The sequence below is a fragment of the Salvelinus sp. IW2-2015 genome, linkage group LG4q.1:29 (assembly GCF_002910315.2).
Source record: "Salvelinus sp. IW2-2015 linkage group LG4q.1:29, ASM291031v2, whole genome shotgun sequence".
Taxonomy (NCBI): domain Eukaryota; kingdom Metazoa; phylum Chordata; class Actinopteri; order Salmoniformes; family Salmonidae; genus Salvelinus; species Salvelinus sp. IW2-2015.
This window is the reverse complement of record NC_036842.1, coordinates 74,893,578-74,907,692: the sequence shown is the minus strand read 5'-3', so window position 1 is coordinate 74,907,692 and position 14,115 is coordinate 74,893,578. Positions and strand designations below refer to the sequence as shown.

The following is a 14,115-nucleotide window of genomic DNA, read 5'->3' as shown; positions in this document are numbered from 1 at the left end:
AGGCGATATACCTACTACTCAACTATATTTGCCCTATACATCTACATTTCACTTTAACCTTTTGTGACAAAATTATTATTCCAATTATTCCAACCCTTTCTTACAATATCAACATTACAATGATAATTCCATTACTTCACTATTATCTCCGAATATCTGTATCCTCTTTAGTCTTCCACATAGTCCCTCTTCGGTCCCTCTCCCCCTCTCTCCCCTCCCTTTCTCCTCCGCCGCATCCCATTGATGCTGCCTGCGCAATTTTGCACATGCGCAGTGGGGTAGTCTCAGCCATCTGCAGGAAACCAATTAGCAGGAATAAAGAGCTAAGTGTTTTTCTCTCCTCTATGTTCAGACCTCACTCTACCTCTCCCCCTCTCACACCCCTCCGTCCCTCTGTTTACTGTAGATATAGCTTTAAGAAGACGATTTTAGGAACACAGAGAGGAGGACTGTGTTATGCTGCTCTCTCTGCGGCTGTCCTCTCCTGCACGCTCTCTGGTCCAAAGGGAATATGTGGATGTTCAGTAGACCCGCTATTTGACTGGATTACTACAGATACAGATACAGTCCAAGGAGTCCAGAGACGCCGCCGCCACAGCCGCACAGATGTGAGTCTGCGTTTGTTTCTAACTGTTCGTGATATCCCTCAAACTACTGGGGGATATCGCGGATATTGACTGTGCTGTTGAATGGAAAGAAGAGCTTTGTGCCGTTACAGGCTGTTGAGGTTTTTATCTCTTGAGTAGGCTAAACAAAGACAGAAGTACGCTACAGTAATATAAACATCGTCATAGTCACCATTCCAGTTTCTATCAGGGTAGGATATCATTCTCTCTCTAAAGCGCGACTCATTCAGTCGAATTCCCGTTAATCAGTATGCCCCCACCTCTCTCTCTCTCTCTCACACACACACACACACACACACACACACACACACACACACACACACACGCACGCACGCACGCACGCACGCACGCACGCACACACACACACTTTCCCTAAGTAATGGTTTCCCATACTAGATAGACATATAGTGGGGAATAATTGTGTAAATCATTTTAGATTTGTTATGATAGACTAGGCTATTGATCTGTGTAAATGAAAACCTTTAGAGCCAAGGCCAGTGGAGTAGCTAGTAGAGGTAGAAGTTCACCTGACAAAGACTATTGTTTATTGTGTTGCAGTAATTAACACTCAGTACTATGTGCATGCATTTCTTCCTTTAAATTCTTCTCTCTCTTCCTCTCTCTCTCTCTCTCTCTCTCTCTCTCTCTCTCTCTCTCTCTCTCTCTCTCTCTCTCTCTCTCTCTCTCTCTCTCCTCTCTCGCTCTCCATCTCTTTCTCAGGTGGGGTAGTGATGCGTGGCTGCTGTAGGAGCCATTATGGACAGCGGTGAGGGAGGGAGAGGAAGGGATGGAGGGAGAGAGGGAGGAGAACCTGACATCAGCACCAAGCCGTTATCTCATCCTCTCCTGACCCCGGAAGTGATTCCTTGTAAGGGGTCGCCCTCTCGTACCTCAGCCCCGGCCCCTGCCAAAGAGCCCTCCAACCTGATCCAGACAGAGCAGGGGGGTGCAGAGGGGACCGCAGGCAGAGAGGAGACCCCAGAAGGGGAACGGGGTATATACTCACAGAATAATGGTGTGACACTGAAAGAAGAGCAAGAGAAGGAAGAGAAGCTAAATGAGAAGAAGGAGAAAGAAAGATTGTTACTAGTGGACGACAGAGAGGAAACGGGAAGAAAAAACCTTGCACCAGCCCTCAGCAGCAAAGACAGAGGAGAAGAGGAAAAAGAGAAGAAAGAGGAAGAGGAGGAGGAGAGGGAAGAGGCCATCTCAAACCAAAGCCAAACCAAATCCAAATGTAGTCTATTACCTCGACAGAGCCAGCACAGTTCTGCTTCCAGCACTGTTATGGCCAGTGGCACATTGAACAGCAACATCCACATCACTCCTTCCAATTTTCCAAAGCACTCTACCTCTCCTTCTACCTGTCCAAAGCTCTCATTATCACCTTCCAATTCTCCAAAGCACTCTACCTCTCCTTCCACCTCTCCAAAGCGCTCCAGCTTTTCCCCCTTCTCTCCTTATCCTCAGAACGAGACAGAGGTGAGAGACACAGGAGAAGTGCAGGGCAATAGTCCTAGTTTTCCTCTGAGCTTTAAACCCCAGCAGTCTGCTCTGTCTAAGTCCACCAGCCCACCTGCTAAGGATGATGGTAGGGCAGACGCCACTCACACTTCCCTTATTGCCAATGGAGACACCGCCAAAGTTCCAAAACCAAACAACAACCCAGAAGTGAGAGATGGAGATAGAGAGATGGAAATAGAAAGAGATGATGATGAGGGAAATGGAGAGAAAGAAATAGAGGGAGATGAGAACATAGAGACTGTATCTAAGTACCTCCACTCCTCTCCCTCCTCTTCCTCCTCACCCTCCTCTCCAGTCTCACTGAACAGTCACATGGCATTGATGCACTCCCGGAACTCCTGCAAGACGCTTAAATGCCCCAAATGTAACTGGCATTACAAGTCCCAGCAGACACTGCAAGTCCACCTCAGAGAAAAACACCCAGAGTCTGGGGGCTCATGTGTGTGTGGGGGCTTGGGGGAGAATTGTGTTTGTGGAGGGTCAAGGGGTGTGTGTCTGTACTGTAGCACAGGGAAGGCCCATCCTCGTCTATCCCGGGGGGAGAGTTATGTCTGTGGGTACAAGCCCTACCGCTGTGATGTGTGTGATTACGCCACATCCTCTAAAGGAAACCTCAGCATACACATGCAGTCAGACAAACACCTCAGCAACGTACAGGCAGCGGGACAAACACAACATGCGCACAGCACACACAGCGGGGGCTCCACTGTCAGAGACACGGCAGGCGATCAGGTGTACGGACACACACACCCCGAAGTCACGCAGCCCCCTGAAAACACACCGCCCTACCCCAGCCATACCTCCTCCCAGGGTAAGAGGTGGCGGTGTGAGGTGTGTGATTATGAGACCAGCATTGCGCGGAACCTGCGCATACACACCACCAGCGAGAAACACACACAAAATGTGCTGCGCCTGAAACACACACACAACGTACTGCAGCTGCAGAGAAGCTACTACCTGGCCCACTGCAGGAGTCTGCCTCCTCAACTCACACTGCTACACAGCATAGGTGAGAGACTACACACACACTGACACATACTAAATTACTGTTTTGTTGGGCTCTGTTCACTGGCACATCAAGTTAGGTTGATACTTGATTATATCCATGCTTATATGTATGTTTTGTCACGGCCTGTCTGTGTGTGTGTCTGTGTGTGTGTGTGTGTTCTAGGTGGGCAGCAGTCTTTGGATATGCATCAACTAACAGCAGAGGAGCCAGTTGCCCCAGATTCAACCCTGACCCCCTCCCCCTCTCCTCCTCCCTCCTCCTCACCATCCCCTTCTCCATCCCCCTCTCCCCCTCCTCCCCTGTCTCTTCTCCCCCTTCTCCCCCTCCTCCCCGTGTCTCTCTCTCCTCTTCTCCACTCTACCGTGGTGTGTGTCCGGTGCCTGGTGTGTTTCAGTTTCTCCTCTGACAGTCTGGAGTCTCTTGGGTCTCACCTGAGTGGCCCCCGCTCCCTGCCCCAGTCTGAGTGGCGTTGTCTGGTGGCCGGAGGCTGCTATTGCAGGCTTGTGGCTACAGCACCCCCCTCACAGCTAACTTCACCTTGCACTGCCAGACAGACAGACACAGGCCCGCTACCAGCGTGCTGCCCACCTCTCGGAGAGAGGGGAGAAGGGGGAGGCTGTGGACTGGGAGGAAGTTGGAAGTTGGTTGCTACAGGCAACCTGGTCCAGCTGAAGTGTAACGTGTGTGACTTCCAGACCACCAGCTTGGAGAACTGAGAATACACAGCGTCAACTCCCAACACCAGGCCAGCCTCAGAGTCTACAGGGTCAGTACAAACACAATAATTGCTGTTTTTGGGCTATATAATTGTTTAGAAAATTTGGCATATAGACAGCAAATAAAACACAGAGACCAGATTTATTTTGTACATATTTATTTCTATCACACCTTGTATAACTCCAACTCCCCTCTCTCTTTCCCTTCTCTCTAGTTCTTAGAGCAGTGTATACAGTGCAGTAGCTGGAGGCTCCTGGTCGTTCCACTGTGTCTTGTGTAATTACTCCTCCCGCTCTAAACTCCACCTACTGAGACACACCCACTCCACGGGTCATTATAAAGGAGGAGAGCTTACCGTTGCAGCTGTATAAAGGAGGAGCTTGAATAAAGGAGAGGAGCTAGCTGCCATCTTCAGCATCAGGAAGTGTACCAGTCCTGAGATAGGTAAGAAATTCAGCTCATCTTTTCCCATTCCCTTCTCTCTGAAGTGTGCACTTGTTCATTCCTCCTGAGGAATTTAAAAGTATGGGATTATTGTAGACATGGCAGAAGGGAATTTCGACCATATTTTGTACATCAGTCCAGAACAAATGTATAAATAAGATAGAGAAAATTAACTGTAGGCCTAGGATAAGTCAAATGAAAGAGGAAATTAGAGAACTTGAGAGAGATGGAAGGTGAAGAGAGAGATGATAGATAGAGAGAAAATTTGAATGATAATGATTATGAGTCGAGGAGGTCAATTGGGCTTAATTGATTGTGTCGATACACATGCTCGTTACATCCCCTATCACCGACCAGACAGCTAACGAGCACCTACCGACTCACTGCTATTGAACTGTAGGTGGCAGGTAGCCTAGCGGTTAAGCGCTTTGGACCAGTAACCGAAAAGTTGCTGGTCGAATTCCAGAACTGACTAGGTGAACAAAAATCTGACGTCGTGCCCTTGAGCAAGCATTTAACCCTAATTGCTCCTGTAAGTCACTCTGGATAAGAGCATCTGTTAAATGACTCAAATGTCTGTAATATTCCAGAATGAACTTTCAGGGCTAGTTACCCTCACTGTCAATAGAGATTCTCCAGTGAGCATGCTTTTTAGTCCATGACTAGGCTTAGTGAGGGTCAGAAACTAGACTTCCGAGTACCCTTCTAATGACTCCTACTGTACTCTGTTCTATCTCTGTCTGGTCTAACTCTGTCTGCTACTCTGTATTAAACAGTCATAGCAGGTATTTGTCTGAATGAACTGGTCTGAATCCCAGGAGGCTCTTTAATAGAAAATCAATAGTGTGTGTGTGTGTGTGGGTGATGGTGTGATGTGTGTGTGTGTGTGTGTGTGTGTGTGTGTGTGTGTGTGTGTGTGTATTAACATATGTGTTATCTTTCTAGATGAAAGCAGTGAGGGGGGGGAGAGGAGAGATTCCTTATCCCCAGCCAAGCGATCATTCTCTTGGCTGGAGGAGACACAGAGCCCCCTCTCTCCCAAAAACCACAGAACCGACAAACACTCCACTGACCAACAGACTACTGCCAAGTGCCCACTGTGCCAGGACACACTGGTACACACACACCTGAGACGTCACCTCACACTCACTCATAGTGTGGCCCAGGACTGTGTGGACAAGCTCATGAGCACTGTAAGTGTGTGTGTGCTCTAGCTACCTTTCATAAGCAGAAGTGCAATCAAGCTGAAGGAGTTTGCTTTTAGTGTCTCTAGCAAACAAAGAGTGCTCATCTCTCCACATCACCAACCTCCATTACTTTACCCAGCATGCTAAGTGCTCTTTGTCTCCCTCTCTGACTTCACTTGACTGCCTTCTTCCTTTTAGTCTTCCTGTTTTTCCCCTCATCCCTCTCTCACCCCTCCCTCTCCTCTCATCTCTCTTACCCTCTCCTCTCCCTTTTTTCTCTCGATCCCTTTTCATATCTCTCATTCTTCTCTCCACCCGTCCTCTCTCTCTCCATCTTTTTCTCTGTGGCCCTTGTTCTCTCTCACCCCCCCTCTTTCTCCATCTTTCTCTCTGCGCCTCCTCTTTCTCTCTCTCACCCCCTCTCAACCCCTCCTCTCTCTCTCTCTCTCTCTCCATCTCTCTGCCACCACAGCCCCCATTCTCCACCCCTCTCCCTCTCTCTCTGATAGTAGTGTAGGTTCATTAATTCAGTCTGGGGTGATGATGGCCATTATGTTCCTCGCTTTCCAATTACTCTCTCAAGATTAAGCCTGACCTTCACTCTCTCACTGCTGCACCCGCATATGTGTATGTGTCTCTTCTGTCTCTGCCATGCCAAGTGTGTGTGTCTTCTTTCTGTGTGTGTGGTTGATTTTAAAAACACTCTTGATTCTATTTCAATCTATCTGGTATTATTATTCATTGATTTAGAAGTAAAGTGTGTAATGGGAGAATGAGGTGATGTTGACAATAAAGGAGCATCACTATTATTATTCCATCTGCACTATCAAACAGGAAAGACACTGTTTTGACTGACTATAAAGGCAATCAGTCATCTGGACAGACTGACGTTCAAAACCTTTGTTGTTGGATTATTTTCCAGGTGGCAGTGGAGTTGCCAGAGATTCTACAGAAAGAGACACTGCAGAGGGATTCCCATTCAAACGACTCCAACACAAACGAATATCAAACAAACGATTTCAACACAATCGACTTTTACGCAAAGGAGTCCCTCAGAAATGAGTCTCAATCAAACGACTCCCATATAAATGAAGAAGAAGTGATACCAGCCAAAGATGTCCCTGCTCTGCCCACCCGTCCTTGTGAGGACCAGCATCTAGCAGAGGACAACACCTCTCACCTCCCAGAGTCCCCCAGCTCTCCCCCTCCCCCCCCCACTCCTCCCTCTCCCTCCCTCAGCCACCTCCCTTCATCCACCTTACCCCCCTCTCCTCCCAGCGATGCCCCTCCCTCCTCTGATCGTCATGGTTACAGGTTCCGCTGTGGCAGGTGCAGTCTAGCATTCCGGACACAGGAGAAGCTGAAGCTGCACTGGCAGTACCATGCCATGAGGGCGGCGACAGAGTGCCACCTCTGCCCCAGACGCTGCCGCAGCCAAGAGGCCCTGCAGAGACACCTGCTCAACACACACCTACAGGACCTACACCTACAGGGTACACACCCTGACCAGAGTGGAGCACACGTCCAACGACAAACCAGCCTGGAGGGGGAGGAAGAGGAGGGGGAGAGTATGAGTGAAGAAGAGACGGATAAGGAGGAAGATGATGAGGAGGGAGAGCAGGGAAAGGGAGATGAAGGAGAGGAGGATGAAAAGGATGACCCAGATGAGGAGGAGAGGCCCAGTCCAGGGGTTAGTAATAGTGACAAGGGTTCAGGGCAGCAGGAGGAGGAGACAGGGTCAGAACCCAGCCCCCTCATCAAGGGCTCGAACCCGACTCTGGAGCGGTTCCTGGACCCGGCTCGGCCCTACAAGTGTTCCTTCTGCTGTGAGTCCTTCACTCAGAGAACCATCCTGCTGGTCCACTATAACTCTGTGTCTCACCTCCACCGAGCCAAAGCCAGACGGGCCCTGCATGACTCCAGCCCCAGTCATGCTGACACCCCCCAGGGCCTGGAACCAAGCCCCTACCGCTGCAGCCTGGCCCCTGACCCCAGGCCCTACCGCTGCAGAATGTGTAGGGTGGCCTACAGCCAGAGCTCCACCCTGGACATCCACCTCCGTTCTGTACTGCACCAGACACGAGCCCGTGGAGCTCGGACCCAGCTATCACTGAACCCCCACACCCGCCAAACCCTAGTTCCAGCCTTGGTTCAGACCACTTCCTCCAGCCGTTCACCAGGGGGAGGAGAGGTATCTACCAGGGGAACCACCCCAACAGCCACCAGATCAGCCCCTTCCTCCCCAAGTCCCTGTTCCTCCCTCAGTGAAGCCCAGCTGAGTGTGGGTGTCTCTGGGAAGGCTGAGGGCCACCAGGCTAAGAGGCGGAGAGTAGAGGACCTGACAGCATCTGGAGGACAGCAGGACCTAACGTTACTCCAACAGCAGGTAGCCCAGGCCCAGATGCCACAACAGCAACATAAGTTAGCCCAGGCCCATATAGAGGAACACACAGCCCTCCTCCAGCCCCAGCTCTTTAGTCCAACACTGCTCCCACACCTCCCCTTACTGCAACAGAACCTCCTAAAGCAGCACCTCCCTTCAGCAGCAGAGATTCTCCAACACGGGAACCTCTTCCCTCCCCTCCCCTTATCCCCAGACAGCCTATTCTCTCTACAGCAGCAGCTGCTCCTGTCCTTCTACCTTTCTGGGGGGTTGCATCTCAACCCCAACACAACCCTTATGAATCAGACCACCTCAGCTGTCTCCCCTCAGACCACCTCAGCTGTCTCCTCTCAGATCACCTCAGCTGTCTCCTCTCAGATCACCTCAGCTGTCTCCCCTCAGACCACCTCGGACCAACACCCCCAGATAGAGAGGCTTGAACCTCCCTCTCCACAGCCAGAGATGAATAGAATCCAGTTTCCAGGCCATGCCCCGAAATGTGAAACCCAGGCTGAGACCGCTGACAGTGACTCCCCCCTCCACCAGACAGAGAAAGAGTACAACCCATCCTCCCCTCCTGAGGGAGATGGAGAGAAGAACGGAGAGATGCAGGAGAGTGAGAAGAAGGAGAGAGCAGAGAAGGCCCTCAGAGTTCTGTTGGAAAGATACGGCTGGGAGCTGGCCCTACAAAGCACTCAGAGCAGACAGAGACAGCAGAACAGAGAGATGGAGGGATGCCTGGAGGAGGAGGAGAAGCAGTGTGGAGAATGTGGGAAGCTGTTCTCTGACTCTCTGATCCTGAAGAGCCACCAGGAGTTTGTTCACCGCCAGATGATCCCTCCTGTAGTGTTGGAGATGTTCTCCAGACAGTACAGGCTGCAGTACGACCGCCTCTACCCCCTCAGACCCTTCACACCGGGGGACACTGAGACTACTGTTGTTGCACCCCTAACCCCAGCTTCAGCACCTGCACTTGCACCTTTACCCCCAGCACCAGCCTCAGATTCAACCCTCGACCAAGCCCAATCCCTCTCCGTCTCCCAAACCTCAGTCCCAGCCCTTATCCCAGCTGCAACCCTAACAGCCATAGACACAGACCCAGCTGTGCCCCCACCACCAGCATTCGTATCTGTAACCCTGTCCCCAGACCAAGCCAGAGCCTCACCAACACCCTCTCTTCCTCCTCCACCCCCCCGCCAACCACAACCACTTTCAGAGCAGGACAGTACCACAACGACAACCACCCCTTGCCCTGACCCCTCTCAAACTATCATACACAGGCCCAAACTTTCCATACCCCCTCTCCCCTTACCCCAACTCCCCCTGCCCCGTCTTCCTTTATCCAACCTCTCCTCTCTTCCCTTCCCCATAGACCCCTCTCTCCTCCCCCTTGGTCTAATGCAGCCCATAGCCTTCCAGTCAATGCTTCAGTACCAGTCCCTGTTATCGTCCTGCCACCAACCACCCTTATCCCTATACACCAACACCCATTCTGCTCCTAGCCTAGCCCTACCCCCATACACTACCACCCACTCTGCTCCTAGCCCAGCCCTACCCCCGATACCACTTACCACCCACTCTGCTCCTTAGCCAGCCCCTACCCCCATACACTACCACCCACTCTGCTCCTAGCCCAAGCCCTCTACCCATACACTACCACCCACCTCTGCTCCTAGCCCAGGCCCTACCCCTACACTACCACCCACTCTGTCCTAGCCCAGCTCTACCCCCATACACTACCACCCACTCTGCTCCTAGCCCAGCCCTACCCCCATACACTACCACCCACTCTGCTCCTAGCCCAGCTCTACCCCCATACACTACCACCCACTGTGCTCCTAGCTCAGCTCTACCCCCATACACTACCACCCACTGTGCTCCTAGCTCAGCTCTACCCCCATATACTACCACCCACTGTGCTCCTAGCCCAGCCCTGCCCTCTCTGAAGCGTAGGCTGGAGGAAGGGACAGAGGTTAGGCCTATGAGTGATGTGATGGCCGGTGATGGAGAGGAAGGGGGAGAGAGGGAGGGAGAGGGGGATGAGCAGAGGAGGGAAAGGCGCCAGAGGACCACCATCAGTGCAGAGCAGCTAGAGGTTCTGTACCAGCGCTACAGTCTGAACTCCAACCCAACCCGCTCTGTACTGGAGGGCATCACCAGGGACACAGGCCTGAAGAAACGTGTGGTGCAGGTACTTTATCATTATCATAGTAACATTTCTTTAATTCTGTAATGCTGAATCATATTTTGTGTAATAACATGTAATAATGCTGTGTTTGTCTGTCCTTCCTCAGGTATGGTTCCAGAACACCAGGGCTCGTCAGAGGAAGGGCCAGCTCCAGACCCTGGGGAGAGGAGGTTTAGGTGTGGGTCTGGGTGACAACCACAGGCGCTGTCCGTTCTGTAGGGCTTTGTTCAAGGCTCAAAGTGCCCTGGACGCCCATGTTAGGGCCCGCCACTGGTCCCAGACTGACAGACCTGCCTATGGTTTGTCTCATCAGATAGGTTCCGCTGATGTCTTCAGCTTTTCTCACAACCATGGATCCTACAGAGACAGGGAGGTTCCCCCACTCTCCCTCCAGCATTCTCCCTCTCTCTCCCACCATCCTTCTCTCCCTCCCTCCCTCCATCCCTCCCCGAACCCCTTTCATCCCTCCCCAAGCCCCGGGGTCATCCCCACTGAGAGAAAATACATTTCTGGGGAAACAGATTTGACCTTTGACCTGAACGAACCCGACATGGAAGAGGAGGAAGAGGAAGAAGGTCTGTCAGTAAAAATATTCCCTTCGTCTGACCAGGCTCATGAGGGTAACCATAGCAATCTGTTGTCTCTGGGATACAAATATGGGATGGCAAGCTTCAACGTTCATGACTGTGACCAGAACTCCAGTCCAAGTCTGTCTGAGAGTGTGGATAGGCATGGACCGCGACAGCAGCAGCAGCAGAGGCAGCGTACACAGATGACCCCCCAGCAGGTGGCCAAGCTCAGAGCCTGTTACAGGGAGCACCCCACCCCCAGCCCCCTGCAGTGTGAGGGCCTGGGACGGCAGCTGGGGCTCCCACGCAGGGTGGTGCAGGTGTGGTTTCAGAATGGTCGGGCCAAGGAGAAGAGGGCAAGGAGCCTCAGAGTCGACCCCACCACAGGATAGAGGGAAAGGCAGCAGAGGACAGGGGAGAGAACGCACACAGCCATGAACTAAGTGCACGTCACTCACAACAATAAACCAACCGGATGCCACAGAAGCCAAAGAGCATTCTACCAGTGTACCTCACCCCTTACTCAGCCCCAAAACATCACAGGGCAGACCTCCTCTAGAGCTTTAAGACCCCACTCCTCTGTTCCTCTGTCTCTCCTTTCCCCTCCTCTCCTGTCCTCCAACCGATACCTCAGGAGTTAACCCCTCCATGCCAACAGATGTCCCTGTTCTGACCATAGAATCTGGAGAACCAGGACACAGTATGTGTCTGTTTAAAGACTTTACTAGTGCAAGTATCAAACTGTTAGACGTTTTAGTGTATATAACGTTCTTTCAAAGTATAAGAAAACTGAAAGAAACAAAAGCAGCTACGGAAAACAAAAATGTTAAATATTCTTTACAAAGAGCATCTGCAAAGACTGGCTTGGATTCCAAAGCTCGTAACCAAAACCTTACATGTCCGTGGATTGTGTTGTCAACATGGTGGTTTTCATTTCCAAACCACAGTACAGACCATACAGTGAAGAGTAGAACTGAGACTGGTGCGTAGACTGACTGGTCTACGTGGTGCTGAAGCAGACCTCAACCTTCTCAAGCCAATGATGACTCTACTGCACATGTACTGAACGCTCCTTATGTGGATAATAGGCCAAATAGCACTGAGCTAAGTCCACTTTGTCCTTTATGTGAGAGGTCATATAAGAAGCTATTTTGATAACGGTCGACCAATATATGTCACAACTTTAACCAAACACTACACAACATTGTCTGTGTTAAGTAAATGTTAATGAAAATGAATATTATGGATTAACGGTCGTTATTATGCTTTGATAAGACAAGTGTTATTTTGTGGTGTATGAGAACATAATGTAGGCGTTATGATGTGGAGTTGCCTTTTCTTCTTATTTGAGTAAAAATACCAATACGTAGTGTAATATAATTCCATGTCTACTATACTCAGGCCAACTGAACTGTTTTTTATTTGGTCATAATAATGTACTAGTCTCTCTTCTGTTCCTAATGCCAGACACAAAGTCTGTTTCGAAACCTTATGATGTAAATATTGACTGTTGATATGAAGTTCCTGTAATGGTCGTTCTGAAGAAACCTCTGGATTTGAGAGATCTGAGCTTTCTGACCCATAATTGATGGTTCCATTATTACAATGTTAAATGGTGTGAGGGGTAAATTAATGTACAGTATGTAGCTTTTATATGGTCGACTCAGTCTCCCCTGAGACTGCCTCTGTTCTGACGGACCATACTCACCGAGAGTTACTGACGTTATACTGATGAAAACTTCGGATGTTGTGTGCACTTAACTCTATCTCACACACTCTGTTTTTCTTTCTTTCTCTCTCTCTCTCTCTCTCTCTCTCTCCTCTCCTCCATCTTCGTTTTCTCTCTCTCTCTCATCTTTTTTGATCTCTAAATGTAATAATATTACTGTAGAATAGTAACAGTAATAACTATGATAATATCGAATGCTTTAAAACACAACCCAAGACAATAACACTGTAACCATCGATGCATAAATCCCACAAAAAACAACTTAAAAAGTTTACTTGACAATGTAACATTGATTGTTGGGAAGAAAGAGTGACTGTATCAGAACTGCTGTATCTGTCTTCACCAAGCCACTGGTGAGTGTACACTGTAACCTCCAGAAAAACCAAAACCTGTTATTATACTAGGATGGAGGAGCACTTCTCAAAGCCAACCCCCCCCCCCCCCAGCTACTAGTGCACTCAGTAGGGAAACCAAACCCCAGCCCCTAGTGTACCATACTCAGTAGGGAACCAAACCCCAGCCCCTAGTGTACCATACTCAGTAGGGAACCAAACCCCAGCCCCTAGTGTACCATACTCAGTAGGGAACCAACCCCAGCCCCTAGTGTACCATACTCAGTAGGGAACCAAACCCCAGCCCCTAGTGTACCATACTCAGTAGGGAACCAAACCCCAGCCCCTAGTGTACCATACTCAGTAGGGAACCAAACCCCAGCTCCTAGTGTACCATACTCAGTAGGGAACTACTTCAGAGCCATTGCAGTGTGTAGAGTGGTTGAAATGTTTTCCTCGTCAATGTCTTTCTAACCAGATGGAAGAATCTATCTCAGTCTTTGAGGATGTCCAGTTGGCTGCTAACATATTTTGTAATACTTTAATAACAACAAACTGTTATAACACACATGACGCTGTTCATAACCTGACCTTTTATTCTGATGTTAACAAAGAGATACTTGGGGCAGCAGTATTTACTCAGTAATGTATTATTATGTGGACAGTGGTTTCTAAACAAAGATACAAAGAAGTTACAATGATACTATAAAGATAAGATACTTCTATACTTAAGATCCTGCATAGCTATTCTATGGCAGGTTGGATTGTATCTAGCCCAAACCTTCCACAGGTCTGTGTACCAGTATGTTTCTGATCTTGTGTCGCTGGCTTGTTTAGCCATGTTTGTTTCTGCTTTAGGCCAACAATGTAGCCTTGTAGCCACGTAGCTATGTAGCCATGCTTGTCTCTGCTATAGGCCAGGCAACAATGTAGCCATGTAGTGACATAGACACGTATCCCATGTACCTGGGTAGCCACGTAGTCATGTAGCCACACAGATTGTAGCCATGTAGCTATGTAGCCATGCAGTGATACTGAACACAGAAACAGTCTGTCATCCAGGCTAACCTTCCAAAGGATTCTAACTCTGTTTACCCGTAGCTCTATATCTGACCAATGTTTACCACAATACCAATGATCTTTCTTCTGTACTGAAATTCCAAATACTGTACCACTTGGCAGTTATTATGTACATATTGTTGTTTTATTCCTTTTGCTTATTTTCTGAATAACTGTAAGATGTAAATATTGTGTCGTTCCTGGAAGCTGTTGCCGTAGTGATAACCAAAAGATACCTGTGTTGTGCACCTGTCTCAGTCTCTTGCTCCAGTGGTTAACTTTGTTCCTTCTCCCCAGTTCTCATATGGATGTGTGTTTTCTCTCCCTCCCCTTTCCATTGCCACTGAG

At 49.5% G+C, this 14,115-nt stretch overlaps 1 protein-coding gene across 1 annotated transcript; it reads left to right on the top strand.

The window, feature by feature from the left end:
• The first annotated feature begins 259 nt into the window (after window positions 1-259).
• On the top strand, window positions 260-12,818 carry LOC111961006 (zinc finger homeobox protein 3-like). Its single transcript, XM_070439791.1, is given in 12 exon segments — window positions 260-608; window positions 1,347-3,159; window positions 3,322-3,657; window positions 3,660-3,722; window positions 3,725-3,783; window positions 3,786-3,867; window positions 3,870-3,925; window positions 4,098-4,320; window positions 5,266-5,513; window positions 6,430-9,479; window positions 9,523-10,081; window positions 10,185-12,818. Coding segments are annotated over 11 exon segments (7,308 nt in total). The 5' UTR covers window positions 260-608; window positions 1,347-1,382; the 3' UTR covers window positions 11,040-12,818.
• The last annotated feature ends 1,297 nt before the right edge of the window (window positions 12,819-14,115 follow it).